Below are 27,907 nucleotides of genomic sequence, written 5' to 3'. Positions count from 1 at the left end.
TATAACTTGACATAACCTCATGGCACATTCATGAAAAATATGTGCAAATCTTTTGAAATTTTGTATCATGTGCTTCCAATGACTTCCATTATCTTTTGGAGATTTGTTCCCATGGGGGACAGGTCATCCTAATAAATCCAAATGAAGCCACCAGCTGAAACAAGGTGATCTCAGGTAAAGGGCTTGGGCCCAGCCTGGGCTGAGAAATCAGAGAGAAGCAGGCTTGCCTACAAGATTCAATTTTTAAGTAAGAATATGTTCATGTATTACTTCTGGATTTTATTACACACACACCCAATTATAAGAAAAACCTTTCTAAGAGCTAAGTTTTCCTTCGATATAGGGTGCAGGGGACACTGGCATAAGTTCAGGGGACAGTAGAACGGAGTTAAACCCTCTTTGTGCACTGAGTGACCTCAGGAAACTTTTTAGAGTTAGTTTCTTTTTCTGTTAAAAAAAAGGAAGAATTGGTGACAGAACCGTTAATTTGGATTAACCCTCCACTGATAATGACCCAAAACTGATAAAAGTCATCTATGTGAAGGCATCTGAAATCTGATCATGGTGGAGAATTACTAGGCTGGGGTGCGGGGGGGGGGGTGGAGACATAGGATGTGAGCCTACTTCTGGCTCCTTTTCCCTGGGGAGCATCTCCCGTTCCTGCAGGGGTGGCTGGGAGGCCATGTGGTGTCAGCAGCCTCACTAGGCTAGAGAAAAAGAGCTTATAGAGTCGAGGACCCTGAGGGTGTCCCCGCCAAAGTGCTGTGCTGGAGGAGGAAGGCCCAGCTGGAAGGAGACAGGCCTGCAGAGAGAGGAGCCCACCTCAGAGCATCTCAGCCCCTTATTAGGGCAGTCTCGGAGTGCGTGGACTCAGGCATGAAAGTCCTTTCTGCAGGAGGGAATATTATTCTGGGACCTCTCATGACTTGGATGGACAGTTTTGTGAGTATGGTATCTGGCACATAATAAAAATGAACAAAGAGTTGGTTTCTGGGTAAGGCAGAAGAAGCACATGCACTCATTTTCTTTCCACTGAAATGCACTGTGAGTCCTGGACAGATGTGTGACACAGCTGTCTGAGCATTTGGGAAAACTTTAGCAGTGGGAAGATTGGGGAAACACTCCAGAATTCAAAATGCCGCTGAGCTGGTGGTGAGTTGAGTATTTTCCTCTGGTATTTCTTGGTCTGAACAAAGCATACCCCAACGACCAGAAGCAAATGCTTTGGTGCAGGCAGGGAAGCCTCTAGGAGAAATCCTGTAGTTCCAGCGCCCAGACCAGGAGAAGCAACTCGTAAAGCTCAAAGAAGAGAGAGAACCCCTCCCCACTGCTCACCCGCTTTCTCTTGGACCAGCACCCACACAGTTCTGCGGGTAACAGGAACAGCAGGTAGCATGCAAGAGCCAAAATGGAGCAGAGAACCGTTCTTTATGTTGAGGGTGCCAGGGCTCTAGAAGCACAGAACCAAAACCTGTTACTTTTTTTTTCTTCTGTCATCTTGCCACCTGGTCTTTCATGGCACAGCTACAGAATTGGGTGGTTTCTGTCCAGAGGTTTGGAAAGGTGAGTCCTAGGGAACCAGAAAGTATGACAGAGAGCACAGAAAAGGAGTTTGGGAGAGTAACCTTAAAAAGTTGTTTATGGACTCCTGGGCTCACCCCCAATCTGTGCAGTCATACGTCTGATCCTAATAGCATATAAGAAACTTTGGCAACTGAGCTAATGGGTAGACCTCACCCAGGTTCCAGTACACCTGTTTCAGATGAGATTAGTACTATGAAGGCATTGAAAACAGAACTGACATGTAACCACAGCCCGTAGAAGGCAGGTTGCAACTTGCAGTCTGAACCTAACCAGGTTGACTGCCTACTGAAGCAAAAATAACCAGTATTCGTCATAGGACTTAAACAAGTCTCAGGATTTCCTAATGTCATTGAAAATGTTCAGAATAGAATTGGAAATAATTTGGCAAATGAAAAGCCATGAAAATGTTAACTTGCATGGAAAAAGATAGCCATGGTGCCAGTGACAAGGCGATGTAGATTTTTTGATGGTCTTGACAAAAACCTTAAAGCAGCTGTTACAAATACAACTCAAAAAGCAATGACAAACATTCTTGAAACAAATCATAAAGTAGAAAGTATCTGCAAAAAAGAAACAAATAAAATTGTTAACATTGAAAGTTAAAATACCTGAAATTGTCCAACTGGAAAACAGGGAAAAGATATAAAAAAAAAATAAACAGAGCTTCGAAGAACTGTGGGACAGTAACTAAAGTGCTAACTTGTGTGTCATTGGAATCTCAAAAGGAAAAGAGAAAGTGCAGTGCTGAAAACACATTTGAAGAAATACTGCTAAAAATTTCCCAAGTTTGGTGAAAGACATAAGTCTACAGATGCTAGAAGCTAAGCAAACACCAAATAGGTTAAATGCAAATCAATCTGCTGAAAAGTAAAGACAGCCAGACAAAATTATGCATTACCTAGATTGGAACAGAAATGTGAATGACTATAGTTTCTCACCAGAAAGTGTGATGTCCAGAAAGAAGCATCAGGGCATTTTTAAAGTGTTGAAAGAAAGAACTGTCCACCCAGAATTCTGTTTCCAGGGGAAATACCCTTCAAGAATGAAGCTGAAGTAAGGCCATTTTCAAATAAAGAAAACTAAGGGAATTCATGGGCTGCATACCTACTGTAAAATTAGAATTGCAATAGATCTTTAGACGGAAATGAAATGAAACTAGAAGATAACTTGGAACATCCAGGCTGAAGGAAGAGCAACAGAAATGGAAAACATAACAGACTGTTTTTCTCCTCGAGTTCTTGAAAACGTTTCTGACAATTGAAGTAAAAAAAAAAAAAAAAAAAAAAAAGATTATAACAATGTCTGATAGGGCTTTCGTGATATATAACATAACTATGATATGGCAGCTTACCTATACATTACTACATTCCAATTCAAGTGGTAAACTACTATTCTTTTTTGTTTTTGAAATGGAGTTATGTTCTTTGTTGCCCAGGATGGAGTGTATTGGTGCAGTCTTGGTTCACTGCAACCTCCACCTCCCATGTTCAGGCAATTCTCCTGTCTCAGCCTCCCCAGTAGCTGGGATTACAGCCACCCGCTGTCATGCCCAGCTAATTTATATATTTTTAGAAGAGACAGGGTTTTACCATGTTGGCCAGGCTAGTCTCGAACTCCTGATTTCAGGTGATTCACCCACCTTGGCTTCCCAAAGTGCTGAGATTACAGGCATGAGCCACCACACCTGGCCACCTTCCATTCCACCAGTGTGGCAAATGGAAGGTAAACTACTAATTTTAAGTAGACTGTGAAATGTTAAGTATACATTTTGGAATTCCTAGAGCAACAACTGAAAGAATTGTACAAAAAGATATGTATAGGCAAAATCATAATAGATTAGGTGAACTAAAAAATTCACATAACCCAGAAGAGGAAACAAGAAGAGAAGTAAAATATTTTTTAATTAAAAAACTGAGAGAAAAAAATAGACAGAAAAGTAACAACAAAATGGTAGACCTTAATCTAAACATACTGATAACCTCGAGGTAACAGTCTTAACACATCTATTAAAAAAAGTGATTATGAGAATGGATTAAATTTAAAAACCTAACAACTTAAGTATATGCTATTAGTAACTTCAAATACAAGAATACTGATACTGAAAGGTCAAAAGAAAAAGAATGGTAAATATAGACCATGTAAACACAAATCAAAAGAATGCTGGATTGCCTGTTTTAATTTCTGACAAAACAGACTTCAGAGCAAAGGAATTACCAGGGTTAAAAAGAGACATTACATATTTATTTTATTTATTTTTTTTGAGACAGAGTCTCACTCTGTTGCCAGGCTGTAGTATAGTGGCATGATCTTGGCTCACTGCAACCTCCCCCATCCAGGTTCAGGTGATTCTCCAGCCTCAGCCTTCCAAGTAGCTGGGCCTACAGGCACGTGCCACCATACCCAGCTAATTTTGTAATTTTCATAGAGATGGGGTTTCACCATGTTGGCCAGGATGATCTTGATCTCTTGACCTCATGATCCACCCGCCTCAGCCTCACAAAGTTCTGGGATTGCAGGCATGAGCCACCGCCCCCCCGCCCCAGCTGACATTACGTATTTATAAAGGGTAAATTCATCAAAGGACCTAACAGCCCTAAATGTGTATACACCTAAAAACAGATCTTCAAAACTAATGGAACTGAAAACAGAAACAGACAAATCCACAACTATAGTTGGAGACTCCCACAGTCTCAATAATAAATAGAACTAGTAGGCAGAAAATTAGCAAGAATATAGAAGATCTGAAAACACTATCAACCAACTTGACCTATCTGACATTGACAGAACACTCCCCTCAAAAACAGAATGTATGGCCGGGCGCGGTGGCTCAAGCCTGTAATCCCAGCACTTTGGGAGGCCGAGGTGGGTGGATCACGAGGTCGAGAGATCGAGACCATCCTGGTCAACATGGTGAAACCCCGTCTCTACTAAAAATACAAAAAAAAGTTAGCTGGGCGTGGTGGTGCATGCCTGTAATCCCAGCTACTCAGGAGGCTGAGGCAGGAGAATTGCCTGAACCCAGGAGGCGGAGGTTGTGGTGAGCCGAGATCGTGCCATTGCACTCCAGCCTGGGTAACAAGAGCGAAACTCCGTCTCAAAAAAAAAAAAAAAAAAAAAACAGAATGTATTTTTTCAAGAACATATAGAACAATTAATATATTCTGAGTTATAAAACAAAAAAAACAAATTTAAAAGTATTGAATTTATGTCAAGTATGTTCTCTGATACAGTATAATTTAAAATTAAATAACACTTCTAAATAATTTACAGGTAAGAGAAAAAATTGGAAGACAAATTAGAAAACAATTTGAAGTGAATAAGAACGAAAATATAATAAATTTGTGGGATGTAGTTAAGGCAGTACTTAGAGGGAAATTCATAGCACTAAAATGCTTAGATGAAAAAAGAGGTGTCAAGTCAGTAACTCAGCCTTCTACCTTGAGAAACAAGGAAAACCTAGAGCAAATTAAGTCTGAAGCAAGCATGATGAAGAAAATAAAAGACAAGAGCAGAAAGCTGTGATATCTAAAACAAAAGTAATAGACAAAAACCAATGAAATAATGAACTTAGTTTTAAAAAAGTTGACAAAATGATAAACCTCTAGCAAGACTGTAAGGAAAAAACAAAATACCAATACTAAAGAAAACACGTAAAATATCAATAACAGGAATTAAAGAAGTATATTACTGTAGATAAAGGATAATACTGCAGTAGTCTGAACAAGCCTACAGACAGAAATTGAACAATTTAGGTGAAAGAGACTAATTCCTTAAAAGCCACAAACTACTAAAAGTCAATAGAATAATCTGCATAGCCCTAAACCTATTTTTAAATTCATTCTTTTAATAATGAATTTGTAGTTAAAAATCTCCCCAAAAAGAATTCTCCGGGCCAAGATAGTTTCACTGGTGGACTCTGCTAGACACTTAAAAGAAATACACCACCAATACCTCTTCCATAAAATCTCTTCCAGAAAATAGAAGAGCAAAGAACACTTCCCAAATCATTTTACAAGGCCAACACTGCCCTGATTTTAGGGCCAGCCAAAGACAGTACCAAAAAAAGAGAATGATAGACCAGTAAGTTTCATGAACATAGATGGAAAATGTTCTCAAAATATTAGCAAGTCACATTCAGCAATATATTAGAAGGACAGCGTGCCATGAGAAAGTGGGTGTATGCTGGGAGAGCAATATTGAAGAATCAGTCTACCATGTTAATTGTCTAAAGAAGAAGGAAATACATGATCATAACAGTTGATACAGCAGAATCATTTGACCAAATACAACTTCTGTTCATGACAAAAATCCTTGGCAAACCAGCCAGGCACAATTGCCCACACCTATATTTCTAGCTACTTGGGAGGCTGAGGCAAGAGGATCACTTGAAACCAGGAGTTCAAGGCTGCAGTGTGCTATGGTTGTGCCTGTGAGTGGCCACTACGTTCCAGCCTGGGCAACATAGCAAGATCCTTGTCTCTCTCTCTCTCTCTCTCTCTCTCTCTCTCTCTCTCTCTCTCTCTCTCTCAAAAGATAATAGTTCTCAGCAAACTAAGAAAATAAGGGTATTTCCTCAACCTGATTAACTTAACACATACACACACACACACACACACACACACACACACACACACACCATAAAAGCCCATTGTTTATAGCATATTTAAACCAAATGTGTTCTCCCTAAGATAAACAAGGCAAGAATATGTTTTTCCCCATCTTATTCAACATTGAACTGTCTTAGCCAGACTTAAAGACAAGCAAGAAATAAATGAAAGGCATATGGATTAAAAAAGAAGAAATAAACTATCTTATTTGCAGATGACATGATTTCATATGTAGATGATGAGATGGATTCTACAGCAATAACTCCTAGAACCAATAAATGAGTTTAGCAAGACCATTTAGATACATGGCCATCGTACAAAAATACCCCAGTATTTCTGTATACTGGCAGTGAACAATTGAAAACCCAAAATTTGAAAGCAATACCATTTATAGTAGCTCCCCTCAAAAGGATATATATAAATACAAATTCAACAAAACATGCAAATTTGTATGCTGAAAATTAGAAAGTACTGATGAATCAAAGGTTACCAAACTAAATAAACATACTGTGTTCATGGATTGGAAGACTCAACATAGTAAGAACGTCAGTTCTCCCCAAATGGATCTATAGATGTATTGCAGTAACAGAAATTAAAGCAGATCACTTTTTGTAGATATGGACATTCTAAAATTTATACGGAAGTACAAAGGAAATAGAAATGGCTAAAATTGTTTGGAAAATGGAGAATCAAGCTGGGCGCGGTGGCTTACACCTGTAATCCCAGCACTTTGGGAGGCTGAGGCGGGTGGATCACAAGGTCAAGAGATTGAGACCATCCTGGCCAACATGGTGAAACCACGTCTCTACTCAAATACAAAAATTAGCTGGGTGTGGTGGTGTGTGCCTGTAGTCCCAGCTACTTGGGAGGCTGAGGCAAGAGAGTCACTTGAACCCAGGAGGTGGAGGCTCCAATGAGCTGAGATCGTGCCACTGCATTCTAACCTGGCAACAGAGCAAGACTCCGTTTAAAAAGAAAAGAAAAGAAAAAAAAAAACCAAAAAAACAGAAAATGGAGACTCAAGTTAGAGGGATCACATTACTGAATATTAAGTTTACTATAAATTTACGGTAATCTAGACAGTATGATATTGACAAAGGGATTAGTACACAGATCAGTGGAACAGAATAGAGAGCCCAGAAATAGACCCACACAAATATGGCCATTTGATTTTTTTGAGAAAGATGCAAAAGCAATGCAAGAAGAGATAATCTTTTCAATAAATGTTGGAACAGTCGGTCATCCTTATGCAGAAAAAAATGCACCTTTACCCTAAGCCTCACATTTTACGCAAAACTTAATTCAAAGTGGATCAAATGTAAAATGCAAAACTGTGTAACTTTTCAAGGAAACACTGGAGAAGATCTTTTTTGATCTGGGCCAGGCAGGAGTTCTTAGACCTGGTACCAGAAGTATGACACACAAAAGAGAAAATGGGCCCGGTGAGCTGGCTCACTCCTATAATCCCAGCACTTTGGGAGGCAAGGCGGGTGGATCACCTAAGGTTGGGAGTTCAAGACCAGCCTGACCAACATGGAGAAACCCCATCTCTACTAAAAATACAAAATTAGCCAGGTGTGGTGGAACATACCCATAATCCAAGGTACTTGGGAGGCTGAGGCAGGAGAATCACTTGAACCCAGGAGGTGGAGGTTGTGGTGAGCCAAGATTGTGCCATTGCACTCCAGCCTAGGCAACAGGCCTAAGATTCTGTCTCAAAATAAAAAATAAAAATAAAAAAAGACAGAAAAAAGGATAAATCAGGCAGTGTCAAAATTAAAATTTTTTGCTCTGTGTAAACTGCTGTTAAGAGAATGAAAAGATACGCTACAGACTGGTAGCAAATAATGGCATATCACATCCAACATAGTGTCTGTGCTAGGAATATATAAAGAATTCTGAAAACTCCACAGTAAAATGAGCATAATAAATGAGCAGCTCACTCGACCAGACACTTCACTAAAAACGGTATAAGGATGGCAATTAAGTACATGAGGAGGTGTTCAATATCGTTGACTATTGTGGAAATGCAAATTAAAGCAGCCACAGGGAGGCATCACTGCATACCTGTTAAAATGATAGACCGCACCAAATCTGGGTGTGCCTGTGGAACAGCTGGAATGCATACATTCCTGGTGGGGATGTAAAATGGTACAGCCATTCTGGGAAACAGGCACTTTAATTTTTATTTTATTACTATTATTATTATTATTTTGAGATGGAGTCTCTCTGTTGCCAGGCTGGAGTGCAGTGGCACCATCCCGGCTCACTGCAACCTCCACCTCCCAGGTTCCAGCGATTCCCCTGCCTCAGCATCCCACGTAGCTAGGACTATAGGCGCTCACCACCACGCCTGGCTAATTTTTTTTTTTTTTTTTTTTTGTATTTTAGTAGAGACAGGGTTTCACACGTTGGCCAGGATAGTGTTGATCTCTGGACCTTGTGATTTGCCTGCCTTGGCTTCCCAAAGTGCTGGGATTGCAGGCATGAGCCACTGCACCCAGCCAGCTGTTTATTATAAAAGACATACTTACTATATGTCATAGCAGTTTTACTCAGTTTTTACCCTAGAGAAATGAAAGCTTATGTTCACTTAAACACCTGTGAATCAACCATTATCGGTTTACTCATAATTACCTAATTGCCAAACCTGGAAACAACCCTGTTTTCCTGCAGTGCGTGAATAGATGAAAACTATGGTGCTTTGAAAAAGAAATACATCATTGGTAAATGGATCAACATGGGTGAACCTCAGAGGCCTTAAACTGAGTGAAAGAAGCCAATCTTGACAGGCTTCATACCGTATAATTCCGTTTATAGTGGCATTCTTAAAAAGCTAAACCGTAACGATACAGAACAGGGTCAGTGCTTGCCAGAGGTTAGGAGAGTGTTCCTATATCGGGAACATGCAAGGAGATGTTTTGGGGTGATGAAATTGTTTTGTATCCTGATTGTGGTGATAACTAAATGGATACGTGTGTGCCAAAACTCATAGAACTGTACCCCTAAAGGAAAAGTTCATTTTACTCTATGGTAAGTTTTAAAGTTCTCTTAATTTTCATATGTTGAAAAAGATAACCAGGCAGATAATGAGACAGAAGTGAGAGAGCATAAAAGAAAAGCAGCAGAAACCACCAACAATAAAAAGGACCCTCATACTTCTGCTTTAGGCCAAGATGGAATAATAGGCTCTAGATTTGTTTTCCTTCAGGAAGCACTTCAAAAGCATTCAAAATTTATAAAATAATGTTTTTTTCAAGGCTTTGAACATCAGTCAGTGAAGGACCCTGCAAGACTGAAAAAAAAAAAAAAAAAAAAAGTCACAACAGTTATTTCAGCCCACTGCCTTGAAAAAGACTCATTCCAGAGCAGGGAAGGAAGAGCCCAGGCAGAGCTTGAGAGACCATGGGGTGAGGAGACCAAGCTGAGAGTGTGGGGACACCCGAATGTCAAGAATTTCCAAGGTGGAGTTCTGGAGAGGAGAGAGCTGCGGAGAGGAAAGTGTGAAGATAGCAGGTGATTCCCCTGGATGATTTAGCAGAGCACTGTGTGTGAGGAAACTCACCGAGGCCAGGGAATGACCCAACACGAAGGATGAGAGGGAGGGAGTGGTACCAGGAACTCACACAGGCTTGGGAATGTCTGTTCCTGCCAGCCAGCTGAAAAGCCTTACAATTCCAGGGGCTTTGGGTACAATACAAAAAAGGGGCTTGCCTCAGTCCTGGAGAATAATTAGCCCTAGACTAAGTGTTCCTCTTATCTCACCTGTCAGATCTTAAGAGCAGGATCTGAGAAGACTAAATTGTTTCAAAGTAACTTAACTGCATCCCACAACACACTTCAAGGATGTTTATAGTAACACAAATTCATCCATCACCCAATATGGTAAATTTTATGTTATCTGGCATCCAATCTAAATTATGAGACAGGACAGCATAAGAGAAACCTTGCATTCTAAACCAGCCCACAACTGATACAGACAATAGGATTAGTAGACAAGCACATTAAGACAGTAACTGTAGTTCAAAAAGCTGTAGAAGTGTAATTCACCATATTGATCAACTGGAAAACAAAGAAAAAACAATTCATATGGTTGTCTCAATAAATGCAGAAAAACTGCTTGACAAAACCCAACAGTCGTAAACATCCTCAGAAGACATGTATTCGAAAGGAACTTCCTCAGCCTGATGAAGGGATTATGCAAAATCCTACAGGCAAATTCATACTTAATGGTGAACTACCGAAAAGCATCCCTCGGAGACTGGGAACGAGGCGACGATGTCTGTTTTTCCACCTCTGTTCATCATTTTACTGGAGCTTCTGGGCAGTTCATAAGAAAAGGGCATAAAACTCATCCAGATTGAAAAGAAAGAACTAAAACATCTTTATTTACAGAAAACATATTTGTGTCGAAAAGCAAACGGAATCTCCAACACGACTACAGTCAGTGAGCTGAGTGGTAAGATACATGATCAACATACGAAAAGCTATTGTGTTTCTGTGTGCTAACGACAATCGAAGATTGAAATGCTAAAAAAATTATTTTTATATGGATTATTGACGGTTCAACCTGACAGCACATGTGCAGCATCTGTAGAATGAAGACTGCAGAACAGTGCTCACGGAAATCAAGGAGGATCCAGACCAGTGCTCTGTTCATGGGTCAGAAGACACAGTATTGTTACAGTGCTAATTCTCCCGAAATTGACCTACAGAGCCAATGAGCTGCAGTCAGAAGACCAGTAGTCTTTTTAGAAATTGAGAAGCCAGCTCTGAATTTCACATGAAAATGCAAAAGATACGGAAATTTGGAAACAGAATTAAATCAGAGAACTAACAATACCAGATTTCAATAATTATTGTACAGCTGTGGTAATCAAGACAGTGTGGTATTGATATAAAGACAGACAAATAGGTCAACAAAATAAAATAGTCTGGAAGTTAACCCACACAACCTAGAGATGTGGTGGTTTTTTTTTTTTCTTTCTTTCTTTCTTTTTTTTTGAGACAAAGTCTTTTTCTGTCACCCAGGCTGAGTGCAGTGGCGTGATCTCAATTCACTGCAACTTCCTGCTTGCCGGGTTCAAGCAATTCTCCTTCTCTCAGCCTCCCAAGTAGCTGGGATTACAGGTGTACGCCATTATACCTGGCTAATTTTTGTATTTTTAGTAGAGACAGGGTCTCACCATGTTGGGCAGGATGGTCTTGAACTCCTGACCTGAAATGATCCACCTGCTTTGGCCTCCCAAAGTGCTGACATTACAGGTGTGAGCCACTATGCCTGGCTGATGCTTGGTTTTTGATAAACATTTAAATGACTTTCGGGGAAGAGAGGACAATCTTTTTCAGTCTTGAAACAGTTGATCATCCTTATACCAAAAAAAAAAAAAGTTTTTATTCATACTGCATACTGTATACAAGAATCCACTCAACATAGAATGTAGACCTAAATGTAACACTGGAAACTATGAAACTTATAGTAGAAAATCTAGGAGAAAATTTGTGTAACCTTGGGTCAGCAGAGATTTCTGAGATATAACATCAAAGCACGATCAGTTTACCAAAAATTGGTAAACTGAATTCGTTAAAATTTAAACTGTCTACTCTTTGACAGACACAAAAGGAATGAAAATACAGGCCAGACGCTAGCAGACAATATTTTCCAAGTGCATATGTGATACAGGTCTTGTATCCAGATAATATCAGGAACTAGACAGTAGTAAGAAAATAAACTATCTAATGAGAATATTGGTACAGATGTTTCACCAAAGATATGTGGATGCCAAAGGAGTATGTGAAAAGATGGTTATTCAGTTGAGAAATGCAAATTAATACCACAATGAGACACCACATAACCTTTAAAATAACTTAAACTTTAACAGATCATGTGTTGACGAGGCCATGGAGGAACTGGAACTCTTATGCACTCTATGAAATGGTACGACCACTTTGGAAAACAGTTTGGTAATTTCTTTAAAAAGTGCATGTGCAGATACCTTGTGATCCAGCCATTTTACTTCTGTGTATTTAATCAAAATCAGTTAAAACAGATGCCTAGGCAAAGACTTGACAAAGGAATGTTCAAAGCAGTGTTATTGATAATAGCCGAGACCTGGAAACGTTTCAGGTGTCCGTCCTTCACATTCCTTCAGTTGAAGTGTGCAGCTGATGAATGCTTATGTGTTAATTTTTTCTTCACTGAAGTCAGATCCTCTCCCCAGGATTTGAGGCTGCGGCTTATTTTGAGTGCTGTGAGGCCAGCACTATTCCTTGTCTACTGGCATGTGTTGTCTGTACTGTGGCAGAAGCTTCCAGAGCTCTAATGAACTGTTTTTTCTCTAACTTTCTTTGAATTTTTCCACGTGCCTTTGTGAAACGCTTTGTGGTTTATGCCTACACTGTACTACTACTCTGCAATGAAAAGGAATGAATCGTTGATACTCATTGCAGCGTGGGTGATTCTCGGAATAATTAGGCTGAATGAAAAGACACAAGGAAGAATGCTTGCTATGTGACTGCACATACATAAAGTTCCAGAAAATGCACTTGTCTGTGGGGCTGAAAGCAGATCAGTAGATGGGGGGAAAGGTGTGGCAGGAAAGCAGAGGGAAGAACAGACACAAGGCTCACAAGGAAACATCCAGGAGGGCTGATGACATAGTCATCATTGATTGTGATGATTTTACTTATGTACCTGTGTCAAAACTTAGATATGTGCAACTAGTTGCAACAATTACAACTAAATGAAGCTATTTAGGTCCAAACAGCAGTAACAGCGCATGCCAGCAGAGGTTCCCAGTGGCGGAGTTATCAGACTGAGAACTACGTTTGCCTACTATGTTAAAAGAAACAAATGACGAGGTTGAAATTTTTGTCAAAACATGAGAAACTATGCCAGAAAAAGAGCTAAATGAAAGTTGTAGAACTGAAAAATACATTAGTTAAAGTTAAGACGTCAGAGGATGCTTTGTACACTGCCAGAGAGAGGATCAGCAAACTTAATAAGTAGCTCTAAAGAAACCAAAGTAAAATAAGGATAATGAAAACAGTAGAAAATAGAAGAGAGGTGCTAAGAAATACAGAGGTTACAGTGAGATGGTCAAACACATTATGTAATGGGAGTCCCAGAACGCAACAGAATGTGGCAAAAACAAGTTTGAAGAGAATGCAGAGAATTCGAAGGCACTGAGCCGCTAATTCAAGAAACTTCCAAACTCCGAAAGTTAAAAAAGAAATCCGCACTTGCATATGTCGTGAAATGCTGAAAACCAAAGGCATGTGGGAAATTTAAAGGATGCTGAAGAAAAAACAGGAACTTTAAAAATTTGGAAGCCCTTGTCTCAGTACAGACGAACTATGCCAGTGGACAAGGAATAGTGCCGTCTTCGCAGTGCTGAAGAAGATAAGCCCAGCCTCAGATCCTGGTGAAAGGATCTGACTTCAATGAAGATGAAATTAAGAGAAAAGTAGTCATCACCTTCACATCTCAATTAAAGAAATCCTAAAGGGAATATTTTTAGACAGAACAATGACCCCAGATGAAAGGACAGAATGTAGGTAGGAGCAAACACGGATGGAGTTATAAATAGATGGGTAGATCTGAGTGAATTCTGACTGGACGAAGAAATAATATCTTGAGGTTTAAAATGTTTGGCATGTTAAAATGCATGAAAATGGGGCATATTTATCGGGGGTAGGAAATGCACTTAAAGGGCTCCAGGATTCCATGTTGCCTGGGCAGAGACAAATTAAGAATGTGAATGGTAGTCTATGGAGAAACCCCTGTGAGACTCGTAGAATAGCAGAGAAACTCCATACTTGTGGAGGGGCAGATGGGGAAGGAGTTTTTTTAAATATGACAAAGAAGGAAAGAAACACCAACACTGGACATGAAGAACACATAGTAATCTTTAGTAAGAAGCTAGTTTTAACACAAGTAGATCAGTAGTTAAATGCAAATGGACTAAGTCTCAAAGATTGTCAAAAGTGGAAAAAAAACCAGAACAAACAGAACAAAATGGAAAAAGCGCACAAACACTAACCTAGAGAAAGCTAATGTCTATATCAATATTGATTTTGAGGCAAAAACGTAATGGTGAAAGATTCAGCTGGCCAGGAAGATACAGTAATTTAATGTTTGCATACATGTAGTAATAAAGCCTCAAAGTACATAAAGTAAAAATTAACACAACTAAAACAAATGGAGCAATTTACAATCATCATGGGAGATGTTAACTTTTGGAATAGGGAGACAATCAGGGATAGAGAAAATTTCAACCACAGAATTAGCATCTTACACATATAGGACATTAGATAAGAGCTAAATGAAAGTTGTACAACTGAAAAATACGTTAGTTAACATTAAGACATCGGAGCATGGTTTGTACAGTGCCAGGGAGAGAATCAGCAAGATTGACAGGTGGCTCTAAAGAAACTAAAGTACAGTAAGGATAAGTACTCAGCAGCTGAAGAATGCACCGTTTTTTCGTGCACACAAGAGTATTTTTAAATTTAATCTTATGCAGACCCAAAACACACATACCAACAAGTTTCAAAGAATCAAAATCACTTGATGCATGCTTTTGTTTAAAGTTGGAAGTAAACCAGAACTCGATAACAAGAAGACAACTAGAAAATACCCACATTTGACAGCTCAGCAATGCATTTATAAATACCTCATGAGGTAAAGACGGAATTATAGTGCAAACTAATAAAACATTCTGAAGGACGTGAACATTATGCTAATGAAAATATTACATGTCAAAATCTGTGAGAGGCAGCTAACACCGTATTGAGCAGAAACTTAGTAGCCTTTAAACGAATATATTAGGAGAAAAGTCTGATAGTAATACAAAGTATTTAAGTATTTGCAAAAAGGTTAGCAAAAGAGAAAATGGAGCTCAAAGAAAGAAGAAAGTAAAATAGGTAAGAACATAAATGAATGAATAGTAAACAAATACACGATAGAATATCAACAGAGCTTAGCAATGGTTCTTTGAAGTGGCTCACAGCATCAGTAAGCCCCCTGTGATGAGACTGACTAAAGGAGAGAGAGAGAGAAGACAAGTCACCAGTGTTAGGGACGAAAAGAGGGAAACACTGCTACAATCCTACAAATGTTAAGACAAAAAAGAATTTGAAAATTTCTTTGGATAATGTCTTAGAGAACTACAACTTAACCCAACTTACTGAAGAAGAAATAGAAAATCTGAAAAGCACTATAAACATTAAAAAGTCGAATCGGTCATTAGAAGCCGCCTCATGTGTACCCTTCGTGGTGGCAAGATGGCTGGACTAGCTCAGTGTGTCTAGTCTTTCAGGTTCCAGTGCATGCAGAAAATAGAGACCCTTTTCAAAAGGTTTCATACATCTGGCCCTGACTCCCATGTCTTCCAAAGAAAATATTTGCTTATTTGAGTTGATACCAACTTGAGGTTGGTGTTTTTCTATTATCTACACCAATATTAGCCATTTTGTAAATGGAAATAAATACATAATGCATTCCACTTGGCTCAAAGGTGAATAATTGCTCTAATCAATGTAATTTCATATAATGTTACATAAAAAGTAGTATTTCTTTTAACATTACTATTTCTTATTAAAAATGTAGACAAAGCAAGATAACTCTTCTTTGACTCGGAAGCTCTACCTATAAAATTATTGGGCTAAATTGCAGTTATTTCCAAGGAATACATTTGCTAAGCCTTTTTCTATTTTGAAGTAGAAATTATTGTGGCCTTTTGGTAGCAGTATAATTTTGTGGTTTTACCTCAATGTCTAATAGTATTGAAATAGTTACTGTTTTGAAAAGTGATAAGGATTGGAAAGGAAGAAATATAACTGTCACTATTTGCTGATAACATGATTATATACATAGAGATTTAAATTTACAGGTAAATTAGAATTCGTAAGTTAGTGAAGTAAGTAGATACAGACTGCAGTTATCTTTCTGTATACCAGCAACAGTCAGAAAATAAGGAATATTGAAAAAATTAATTTATATTAACACAAAAATTCCAAACTGTGTGAATCTAACAAAAAATATGTAAGATCTGTATATCAAAAACTATAAAACATTGAGAAATTTTAAAAAGAAATGAGTAGGAAGATACATACCATATTCATGGACTGGAAGATTCAATATTATAAATTCCCAAATAGATCCATAGTTTGTAGCAATTTCTAAATGATCATCAACAAGCTGATTATATACTCTTTATAGAAATGCAAAGACCAGTAAAAACCAAGGCAGGCTCTAGGGGAAGGATATCATTCTCCTGGATGTTGTGACTCATATAAACGTGGAGTCACAGAGACAATCTGGTCCTAGAACAAGGACAGAGAAGTTGAGCAATGGAGTCAAGACAGCTCAGAAGCAGGCCCACATCTTTGGACGTGTGGTTGACAAGAAAGTTCTGATTGCCGAACAGTGGAGACAGGATGGTCTTCTCAACAAAAGGAGTTGGGACAGTAGGCTGTCCATACAGGGAGATGATCCTTGACTGTAACCTCATACCATACACAAAACTCAGTTGCAAGTGGCTTGGGAATCTCAATGTAAAAGGGAAAACAATAAAGCACCTAGAAGTAGTAAGAGGCAGCATTATGGCCCCCGTCTAGAACAGACATGTTAAAGTTCAACAAAATATGCAAATGGAAAGACTGGCTCAAGATGGGTTAAATTTGACTGTATTAAAATCAAGAACGATTGTTCATCAAAAGACACCACTAATTGAGCACATAGGCAAGTCACACAGCGAGAGATGTCTGCAGTACAGATAACCCCCAAACAATTCTCTACCCAGCATCCATGAAGAACCACAAATTAAAAAGAAAAGAATGACCACTGTAGAAAAGCAGGCAAAAGACTCGAACAGGTGTGTCCTAAAAGAAGATACCCAGATGGCCAGTGAACACAGAAGGTACTCGATTGAATTAGGTTTTATCAGGGAAATGGAAATCAAAACCACACCTGTTGAGATGGCCATTCTCAAAAACAAGACAGCAAGTGTTGACCAGGGTCAGGGTGTGGGGAGAGGAGACCCTTGTGCAGCCTGGTGCAAATGTAAATTAGTACAGCCATTATGGAAAGCATTGTGGAGGTTCCTCAAAACATTAAAAAAGAACGACCATATGATCCGGCAATCCCACTGCTGAGTATATATTCAAAAGAATTGAAAAGGAGGTTTGGAAGAAGCATCTGCTCGCCTGTGTTCATTGCAGCATTGCTCATCATAGCCAAGATACGGAAACAACCTGAGTGTCTGTTGAAAGGTGAATGGATAAGTGATATATATGCATAATGGGGAACTGTTTAACCTCAGAAACAAGGAGACTCTACCTTTGCGGCAACATGGATGACCCTGCAGGACGTAATACTCTAAGAAATGAGCCAGGCACAGAAAGACGACGATTCATTCCTCTGACAACTAGGTATCTAAAACAGTCAAAGTCATAGAAGCAGAGGGCAGAATGGAGGTTGCCAGCGGCTGGAGGGAGAGGGAACGGAGTTACCGTTGAGTGGGCACAAAGTTTCAGTTGTATAAGCTGAGTAAGCTCTAGATCAGGCGGCCCCAAACTACAGCCCGCGGGCCGCATGCGGCCCCCTGAGGCCATTTATCCGGCCCCCCGCCACACTTCAGGAAGGGGCACCTCTTTCATTGGTGGTCAGTGAGAGGAGCACAGTATGTGGCGGCCCTCCAACGGTCTGAGGGACAGTGAACTGGCCCCCTGTGTAAAAAGTTTGGGGACGCCTGCTCTAGAGCTTTGCCCCACATCGTGGTGCCTGTAATAAACAATAGAGAACCGTGCTTTTAAAAATGTGTTAAGACAGCAGATTTCATCTTAAATGTTTTTTCCACCATTAAAAACAATAACAGACCACAGCGAGACGCCATCACACTGTCCTGGGGTGCTCAGAGACTGCTGATGGTGGGGGCATTGGCTCCTGCTTGGGAAAGGAGCTTAGCGCCCCTACAGAAGGATACAGTGACCAGCAGCTCCCCGCTGGCCTGTGCCTGGTGGGATGGGGCCTGCACACACCGTGGCTCAGTGTTAGCTGTGGTCCCACCCGGCCACCGCCCGGCAAGCACCAGCAGAATGGATGCGTACATCGTGGTGCAGTTGTGTAAACACAACAAGGACCCATGTCACAAACACGGGTGAGAGAGGCCAGGCACCACGGAATAGAGTACCATTCCACTGAGAGAACATGCAAATCTGAACCACGGTGTTCAGAGAGGCAGACGGTAAGGTCGTAAAGAAGAGCAGAGGAGAAAATTCTTGTCAAATCAGTTTACCTTTGTCAGGCCGGACAGAGGATGGGGGCCAAGGGAGTCTGGGGTCAGAGGGGAGGGCATGAGGGTCCTAGTCACCTCCCCATTCTCACCTTTTACTTTTTAAACAGTTTTTTTGTGTGCATTTTCTTTGTGTTTTTAAAAAAGACAAAGGGGGCCGGGCGTGGTGGCTCACGCCTGTAATCCCAACACTTTGGGAGACCGAGGGCAGCAGATTGCTTGAGCCTTGGAGTTCGAGACCAGCTTGGGCAACATGGTGAAACCCAATCTCATACAACAAATACAAAAATTATCCAGCTGTGGTCCCAGCTACGAGGGAGGCTATGGTGAGAGGATGGCTGAAGCCTGGAAGGCAGAGGTCGCAGTGAGCGGAGATGTACCACTGCACTCCAGCGTGGGTGTCAGAGCCAGACCCTATCTCCAAAAAGAAAAAAGGGCTGGTCGGGGGTGGGGGGGGGGCGGGGGCGGCTGGGTTGCATTTTCAAGTAAAGAAAACTCAAGGCCAAGTAAGTTTGAGAAACACTGTCCTGTCACCTCTCAGATGCCCACGGTCCCTGTGAGCCCGGTGGAGGCTCCATGAGCTCCTGCAAAAGGCACTGTGAGACTTGGTCATGCCACTGGGGTTCCGGATTCCTCCCACAGGGTCACTGTCCAGCCCTGGCTGTGCTTCTGACCCTACCAAAGATGGGGAGGTCTGAAGGTTCCAGGCTTCTGCTCACTCCTGGGCATGGAAATGTGTACAGCTCACTACTTAAACTCTTTAATTTTTAAATTTCACTGGAAAACTTGTCCAGTGCAAAATAGACAACAGCCGTATCTTTTTGGAGCTGTCTGTAAGGGTGAGGGCGTAGGCAGACAGGTAACAGCCACAGCTGATGGTACCTGCTACAGAAGACACAGAAGGAAGGATGGTGCTGTTCAGCTGCAGGGGACATGGGGAATGTAGACGTGTGAAGCTGGTGGCTCAGAGACCTGTGGGAGGTGTTACAGGAAGCAGCAGCCAGGGCTGGGCTGAGCTGCAGGCAGGCAGGACCGTGGTATGTCAGGAAAGGGAGAAAACCGGCACACTGGGGCCATGGCCGGGCCGTGTAAGGCATCTTTCTATCAGGGAAGAGGCAGGTAGATAGGACCAGTGTAGCCTGGTGCAAAGGCATTTTCCCCATTTCTTCTAGATCCAGCACCCTATAAAGACCAGCTGTCCTCGAAGGAACAACCTGGCTTTCTAGCCAGTCAACAGCTGCTGAGCCAGGCGGGCCCCAGCAACCCTCCTGGGGGGGGCCCAGCCCCTTTGGCCCCCTCCTCCCCTCCTGTTACTGCTCTACCCCAAGATGGAGCAGCTCCAGCCACCAGCACCATGCCAGAGCCAGCGTCAGGAACTGCCATCCAGGCAGGGGGTGCAGGGACCCCTCAGGGGCCCACCAGTGAGCTCGAGACCTCCCAGCCACTAGCGGAGACTCACGAGGCCCCACTTGCTGTGCAGCCCCTCGTGGTGAGCCTCGGACTTTGTGCTCCAGCTCCAGAGGCCACCTCAACCAGGGAGACCAGTGCCCCAGGGGAGCCCCTGCCAGCTCCTGCACCTGAGCCCAGCCCCCACAGTGGGACCCCACAGCCCTCCTTGGGTCAACCTGCTCCCCTGCTTCCTGCCGCAGTGGGGGCCATCAGTCTGGCCACCACCCAGCTCCCAAGCCCACCCCTGGGGCCCACCGTCCCGCCACAACCGCCCTCGGCCCTGGAGTCAGATGGGGAAGGGCCGCCCCCCAGGGTGGGCTTTGTGGACAGCACCATCAAGAGCCTGGATGAGAAGCTGCGGACTCTGCTCTACCAGGAGCACGTACCCACCTCCTCAGCCTCAGCTGGGACCCCTGTGGAGGTGGGCGACAGAGACTTCACCCTGGAGCCCCTGAGAGGGGACCAGCCCCGCTCGGAGGTGTGCGGGGGGGACCTGCCCTCAGCGCCTAACGAGGCGGTCGCAGGGCGTGCCCAGCCACCCCAGCCCTTGGTGAGTAGCTGCCTCGTCCCAGAAACACTGCCCTGGGTCAGGGGCCGGGGCCCGGGCCCGGACTCGGGAGTGGCAGGCATCCCAGCTATGCAAAGCCGCCCGCACTCAGGGCCCGTCCCTCTCTTGGTGACCCACCCACGTGTGTCTGACTCATCCATGCACGTTTTGCAACAAGTGGCCCCTGTTTGGGGTCGTGCTTGTGCAGCGTCAGGTGACACAGCCCCATCCGTGCACACAGAGGGGCTGGGGCAGCCCAGGGGCAGCTTGAGACGAGGGGAGTGGATTTGCAGATAAAACTGCTGAGATGTTGACGCGAGAGTCTCATGGCTCTTCTCGTTTTGTGTTTCTTTCTCCAGGTGGAAAAGTCAGAACTGGCCCCTACTCGAGGAGCCGTGATGGAGCAGGGCAGGTCCTCAGCGATGACAGGTAACAGCTCGCTGCTTGACCCTCCGTTCGCAAGGGCTTCCCGGCTTTCTTGCCCCAGAACTTTCTGCATCTGCACCCTCATCTTTTATCTTTTAAGTGATAAAAGCATTTCTTAAAGACTCTTTTATCTGTAAGGGTCCTTTAGGGTAGAGCCCAGACACAGCAGGAGCCCGTCATGACTTAATTCAAGCTTGTCCAATGTGTGGCCCATGAGCTGCATGTGGCCCAGGACGGCTTTGAATGGGCCCGACACAAATTGGTAAGCTGCTTAGGAGATTTTTCTTTTTCTTTTTCTGATTTCTTTTGAAACTCATCAGTTATCATTAGTGATTTTATGTGTGGCCCAAAACAATTCTTCGCCTTCCAGTGTGGCCCAGGGAAGCCAAAAGATTGGACACTCCTGACTTAATTAAGCCTACTGAGTTCTAGAAGGAACCACATGCTCACACTCCAGGGAGAGGAAGTCCTCTCTGGAGACGGATAAGGCCCCAGGGCGGGGGTGCTGGGATGTTGCAGGGACTATGTCGCAGCTCCCGGACTCTCCAGGGGCTGTGGGTCTGCACACGTTCTGCCCATCCTAGCACCCGCTCTTCTTCAGCAAGGTTACAAGATGCCCACGGAAATCCAGGCTTACTTCAGCTAAAGCAGGGCAGTGTGGTGGGGGGACGCTGTGACTACTGGGGGTGCCAGAGGCCAGGGCAGCCCTGAAGCCCGTGTGGCTCCTGGCCGCCACCGCGTCTCTGTGGAAACACCTTTCCTTTGCTTCTCATTTCATTATCTGCATGTCTCACTCTCCCTTCTAAGGGAGCTAAATTGATCTTGTGAGCTCTGAGTTTCCTTCTCAGCTCAGGGTTTCTTGGGGGATGGGCACAATGAATCAGAATTCCCCTGAGCCTCCTAACAGAAACCTCAGCGCACATCAGCCACAGGCGGGAACTCGGAGTCCCAGGCCACGTTTATTTCTAGACACCAGACCAGGCGTCCCCAAACTGCGGCCCCCTGAGGCCATTTATCCGGCCCCCCGCCGCACTTCAGGAAGGGGCACCTCTTTCATTGGTGGTCAGTGAGAGGAGCACAGTATGTGGTGGCCCTCCAACGGTCTGAGGGACAGTGAACTGGCCCCCTATGTAAAAAGTCTGGGGACGCCTGCACCAGACTTTAAGAGGGGTTGGGGCATCTGGCGTTGGGGTCGAAAGCTGTCCATGCAAAGAAATGCTGATGTTTAGCCCGAGGAAGATGAGGGACGGAGCAGTAGCGTGTCTTTGTAAAAGGGGGAAGCGAGAGGTGGTGTTGGAGTGCCAGTCCTGGCCATGCTGGGCTGCCTGTGGCGCCCCGTGGATTCTGACCTCGTGCCGTGAGATGTGTCCCATAGACGCCTTTGGCAGATAAGCAAACTGAGCTTCAGTAACTTGCAAATGATAGTTACTCTTTCCAGAGTGCGGAACTCATGGGGAACGCTCCAAGGGGACAAATTCTAGTTTGGCAAAAATGACCATTCCTGGCAGTCAGAGCCATTTAGAAGTAGAGAGAGTGCATTTGACAGTGAGCCTCCTATCCCTGGAGGTGGGCATGGGATGTGAGGAGGAGAGTCAAATGTTGCCACAGGTTGGGGACACGTGACTGGGACTGGACTGCATCTCCTTGGGAATCTGATTCGGTATTGTTCCCTTGTGAGTTTCCACATGGGGTGTGCAAAGGAGATGTGTACGTGTGCCGGCAGCCCCAGCCTCCCCAGAGGCTCCGTCCACCCCTGCCACCGTCCCCGTGGCATATAGGTGAGGCTCATGCCCCAGCCTGCCCACGACTTTCTTTTGCCACGTGAGGGTCTCGGCTCAGGTGAGGCCCCTACGTCAACTTGCTTGACTTCTCTGGTTGGCTCTTCATGGCCACCCTGGGAAAGCTGATGCGAACTAGCTCCGTAGACAGAGGGCACCGAAGCAGCCGCAGGTGCAGTGGGCGAAAGTTTTCGAGACACCGTGGGAGCCGGGCTGGAATCTGGCCCCAATGATCTGCGTGGTGAGACCCTCTCATATCAGACAGTGGGGTGAGATGGCAAATATTCAGGTGCACAGGGGCACAGAGGGCCTGGCTGCACAAGGGTGCCCAGGGCTGATGCCTCTTCCCATGCCCAGGTTTGTTGGGCATCTGTCATGGAATGCCATGGGGCCGAGACATCATGATGTGTTTTCAGTTTCCAAAACTGCTCTGAGCACACAGCTGGCTCCTCCCAGTGCCCACTCCCATTGTCCTGCCTGGCTGGCTTCGCTCCCGCGGGATCATGTTGGGCTGCCTTGGGTCAGCGGTGAGCCATCTCTGCCCCTTCCTTCTCCTTCAGCCCCAGTAACCTTTCCAACGTTCCCACAGCAGAGTCGTCTCCCAGGAGCATGCTGGGCTACGACAGAGATGGAGGGCAGTTGGTCTCAGACTCCCGTGTGGTGCCCAGTGCCCCCCAGGTAAGGGCAACTTGACGACCCCCTGGCTGGTTGGCAGGGTTTACTCTGTGCTGACGTTCACTTGAAACCTCTTCATCTCTGCTTGTTTCCCAAGGATGTACCTGCTTTTGTGAGACCTGTACTCGTGGAGCCCACAGACAGGGACGGTGGAGTCACTGGAGAAAGTTCAGCAGAGCCCCCACAGAGTGCCATGAGCATTTCCACACTGGGTGGCCAGGCCAGCCACCCCCAGATGCTTGGCGCTGGGGCTGCGGGGTCCCCTCGGAAACATCCGGAGCAGCAGGATGGCAGCTCCCCAGCCAAGACTGTGGGCCGTTTCTCGGTGGTCAGCACGCAGGACGAGTGGACCCTGGCCTCCCCTCATAGCCTGAGGTACTCCGCCCCACCCGACGTCTACCTCGACGAGGCCCCCTCCAGCCCCGACGTGAAGCTGGCGGTGCGGCGGGCACAGACAGCCTCCTCCATCGAGGTCGGCGTGGGCGAGCCCGTGTCCAGCGACTCTGGGGACGAGTGCCCTCGGGCAAGGCCCCCGGTGCAGAAGCAGGCGTCCCTGCCCGGGAGTGGCAGCGTGGCCGGTGACTTCGTGAAGAAGGCCACGGCCTTCCTGCAGAGGCCTTCTCGGGCCGGCTCGATCGGCCCCGAGATGCCCAGCAGGGCGGGCGTGAAGGTCCCCACCATCAGCGTGACCTCCTTCCACTCGCAGTCATCCTACATCAGCAGTGACAACGACTCAGAGCTGGAGGACGCTGACATAAAGAAGGAGCTGCAGAGTCTGCGGGAGAAGTAGGTCCCGAGGGCGGGAAGCACCCCCCGCCCGGGCTGCGGCACCTCTTCCCTGTTGGGAGGGAAGCCTGGTGCCGGGGCTGAAGTCCTGGCCAAGCAGCGCCTGCTTGGAGCTGCTAAGCAGGGCGACAGGGCAATGATGAAGGCTTTTTTTTTTTTTAAAGAGAGTGAGAGAGGAGAGTCGAGCTCTGCCGCCCGGGCTGGAGTGCAGTGGCGCGATCTCGGCTCACTGCCGTCTCGGCCTCCCAGGTTCTAGCGATTCTCCTGCCTCAGCCTCCGGAGTAGCTGAGACTACAGGCGCTTGCCACCTAATTAGCCGGGCTAATTTTTGTATTTTCAGTCGAGACGGGGTTTCGCCATGTTGGCCAGCCTGGTCTCAAATTCCGGACCTCAAATGATCCACCTGCCTCAGTTTCCCAAAGGGCTGGGATTTCAGCTATGAGCCTCCAGGCCCAGCCTCCCTGTGGCTTTGAGTAGAGAGTCTCCCACTCAGTCCTCCAGGCTGGGCCAAAAACCACCCTGCTGTCTTCCTGGCTTCTGGCTTCTCTCGGGGGCGTGCCTCCTCCTGCTGCCCTTGGGGGTGTGTCTCAGGGCATCACAGAGCCACATCTTCCTCACAATGTCTGCCTCTCATCTTCCTTCCTCTCTCCTCCTCTCTCTCCCCCCTCCCCTTTCACTTCTTCTCTCCCTGTCTCACTCCCCAGCCCGGTCTCTCTGTCTCTGCCCCTCTCTTCTGTCTCTCCTTTCTTTGTCTCTGCCTCCCCCATCCCATCTTCCTCTTTCTCCTTGCCGCTTTCCCTCATCCAGCAAATACTTACTATGTCCTGCTGCGGCTGTGGGGTTACTGAGATGTCCTTCATGCCTGAAGGCACTTTGTAAGTCGGGGCCTGTTGGAAATCACAGGCTTGTGCGGGAAGAGCCGCGCGCATCTCCCTTCTCTCCTATCAGTCCTCTCTGCGCACCACGTACGCAGAGGGTAAGAGAGTGTCTGCCCAGACTGGTGGGGCGGTCATTGCCATGCATTGAGGGAGGATATAGTGTCTGCGTGTTTGTGCAGAACTGAGGAGAGGGAACTGGAGCTGCTGGGAGAGGCAGGAAGGCAGGGATGGGTGGAATCACATGGCCTGACAGATCCTTGGTGGAGGCCAGAGAGTGGATAAGGCCAAGGTGGGCATGACCTAGAACCTTTTGGGATAGAGGGCAGCAGATCCTGGGCACGTTTGCTCGGCAGGAATGTCACTCGGGGAGCCAGTGGTCAGCAGGCACAAAGGGGAGCTGAGATGTGGCCAGACCACAGCCCAGCTGCGGCTGCTACAAAGGGAGACTTGCAGGAGGCAGGCAGGTGTGGATGTAAGAACACGGGAGAGGAGCTGCGTAGGCTCTGAGAGCCTGTGTCCTGGGTGACGGGCCAGGAGCCGGGGGCAGAGGGCGGAGACTTGAAATGGCAGAAGTGGTCGGGAGCCAGGGGCAGGTAGGGCCTAGGGAAAGGGCAGGGAGAAGACCAGGAGCACCTCAAAGGAAAGAGTTCAGGGAGCCTAACAAAGGGAAGGTGGACCCTGGGAGGGCCATGGAGTCCAGGGGGAAGGGGAGACCATTTAAGAGGATGGGGAAGATTTTCAGCCTCAACTGAGAATTGAGGTGACTTGACGTCTGATCGGCAGTAGCCAGCGGGTCCCCAGCCTTGCTTTCATTTGAACCCCCTGAATACCGAGGTGCCTGTGCCTCACTGCAGTATTTCCGCCATGAGCGCTGGAGTTTCCCAGGGCTCCAGGAGCCCTGTGCTGGGCCCAGCCTGCACTTTCAGACGTGCCAGGCCTCCCAGCTCTGTGGCAAGCAGCCAGGGGGCAGCTCGGAGTGGGCCAGGCCACCCCCAGTGTGGGAGCCACATTGCAGTCAGGGACTGCAGGAGATGGGCCATGTAGGTTTGTCCTCGGAGCAGAGCTCCAGCCCGAGGTCCTGGGTACGATGCTTCCCTGCCCACAGCCGCTCCCCAATCCTGGGGCCATCAGTGCTCTCTGGAAATAGTACTCCCTTCCGGAAGATCATCCGGTGCTGTGTCTCCCTGGCGTTTGTAGGGAGAAAGCCACTCAGTTATTTCTTTATTTAGAGACAGAGTCTCCCTCTGTCACCCAGCCCTGGGTGGCGCATTCTTGGCTCACTGCAACCTCCACCTCCCAGGTTCAAGTGCTTCTCCCACCTCAGCCTCCTGGGTAGCTGGGATTATAGGTGCCTACCACCACGCCTGGCTAACCTTTTTATTTTTAGTAGAGACAGAGTTTCACCATGTTGGTCGGGCTGATTTCAAACTCCTGACCTCATGATCTGCCTGCCATGGCTTCCAAACAGAGTTCTATTTATTTTTTAGTAGCTAGAGAAAGTCATAAAAAAAAAAAAAAAAAAAAAGGCCTATTTGGCAGGTGTTGAAGATTCAAGAGTAAAATCAGAATTTGCTTCCTCATTTCTCACCTTGTTTTGCTTACCATCAAAGGAGGAAGGGGGTACTTGGGGTGAAGTCGAGGGGTTACAGGCCTCCAGCTAGGGCACCTGGGCTGGACATCAGCCTTGCAGAAGCTCAGAGGACGGTGATGCAGCGGGAGGCCCAGCAGAGAGCCACGGCTCCTCCCTCTCCGCCCTCCCCTCTCCGCCCTCCCCTCTCCGCCCTCCCCTCCGCTTTCTCCCCTCCGCCTCCTCCCCTTGGCCCCTCCCTTTGGCCTCCTCCTCTCTGCACCGTCCCCTCCCCCTCCACCCCTCTGCATCCCCCTCTCACCTTTCTCCCCTCCGCATCTTCCCCTCCGCCTCCTCCCCTTGGCAGTCCTAGACTCTGCCCTTGCCCACGGCCAGCGATCCTGCATTTCACCTGCAGGATGACGTGGGACCCACTGCAGTGGCCCCATGTTGGTATGGCATGGCCCTGGGCAGCGGTGAGCTTCTCGCTGACTTCCTCGTGCAGTGCTGTGTCGGTCCCAGCTGCCTTCCACTCTGTGTGTGTGGAGGAAATGACACACATTTGCCTGATAAACGGCGGTGTCTTTGGTACCTGGCACCTGCTGATTTCCCCTCACCTGTGTTCATGTTTGGGCCTTTCATTGCAAGCATCAATGGATGCGTTTTGAGTCTGGATATTTGAGGCTCCTTAGCCTGGCCTGTGCCATTGGGCGCATCGATGCCAGAGGCCCCCACCTTGGCACCTTCCAGTTTAGATAGGAACACCGCACCATCTTACAGCCTCTGTGTGGCCCTTCGAGTGGCCCAGGCCAAGGCACCAGCAGGGCACCCACCCTGCACCCCTTGTCCTCCCACACCGCCTCCCTCCTGGAGGGCCTGGTGGTGGTGGAGTCACCGAGGAAGCCCACCGGCACTCCCTCCCTCCTGTCCCCTCCTGCAGGCACCTGAAGGAGATCTCAGAACTGCAGAGCCAGCAGAAGCAGGAGATCGAGGCTCTGTACCGCCGCCTGGGCAAGCCGCTGCCCCCCAACGTGGGCTTCTTCCACACGGCGCCTCCCACTGGCCGCCGGAGAAAAGCCAGCAAGAGCAAGTTGAAGGCGGGCAAGCTGCTGAACCCCCTGGTGCGGCAGCTCAAGGTCGTGGCCTCCAGCACAGGTCGGCCTCCGGGTGCAGGGCTGGGACGGGAGGGGGCCTGGGGACCCCTGAGTGAGCCTGGGAGGCAGGCTCCGTGCAGGTGTGACGCCCTCGGACCTGGAAGACCAGGTGGGGTTGTGTCCTTACTGAACCTGCTTTCCCTGGAGCAGAGGAGGCATT

The 27,907-nt window shown here is 46.1% G+C and overlaps 1 protein-coding gene across 10 annotated transcripts in view; it reads left to right on the top strand.

Annotated features, from left to right (window-relative positions):
* Positions 1 to 27,907, top strand: part of WNK2 (WNK lysine deficient protein kinase 2) — a 133,545-nt gene that overhangs the window by 85,220 nt on the left and 20,418 nt on the right. For 9 of the 10 annotated variants that reach the window (XM_074395576.1, XM_074395575.1, XM_074395574.1 and 6 more), the window contains exons 20-24: positions 19,660 to 20,486; positions 20,843 to 20,912; positions 23,277 to 23,365; positions 23,460 to 24,148; positions 27,534 to 27,748. In XM_074395576.1, the coding sequence (XP_074251677.1) occupies positions 19,660 to 20,486; positions 20,843 to 20,912; positions 23,277 to 23,365; positions 23,460 to 24,148; positions 27,534 to 27,748 (1,890 nt within the window). The remainder of the gene's footprint in view (positions 1 to 19,659; positions 20,487 to 20,842; positions 20,913 to 23,276; positions 23,366 to 23,459; positions 24,149 to 27,533; positions 27,749 to 27,907) is intronic. The other variant, XM_039474848.2, reaches the window with a different exon arrangement.

Source organism: Saimiri boliviensis, chromosome 2, assembly GCF_048565385.1.
Source record: "Saimiri boliviensis isolate mSaiBol1 chromosome 2, mSaiBol1.pri, whole genome shotgun sequence".
Classification (NCBI taxonomy): Eukaryota; Metazoa; Chordata; class Mammalia; order Primates; family Cebidae; genus Saimiri; species Saimiri boliviensis.
The sequence above is the reverse complement of the archived record's forward strand: the minus strand, read 5'-3'. Positions and strand labels throughout refer to the sequence as shown.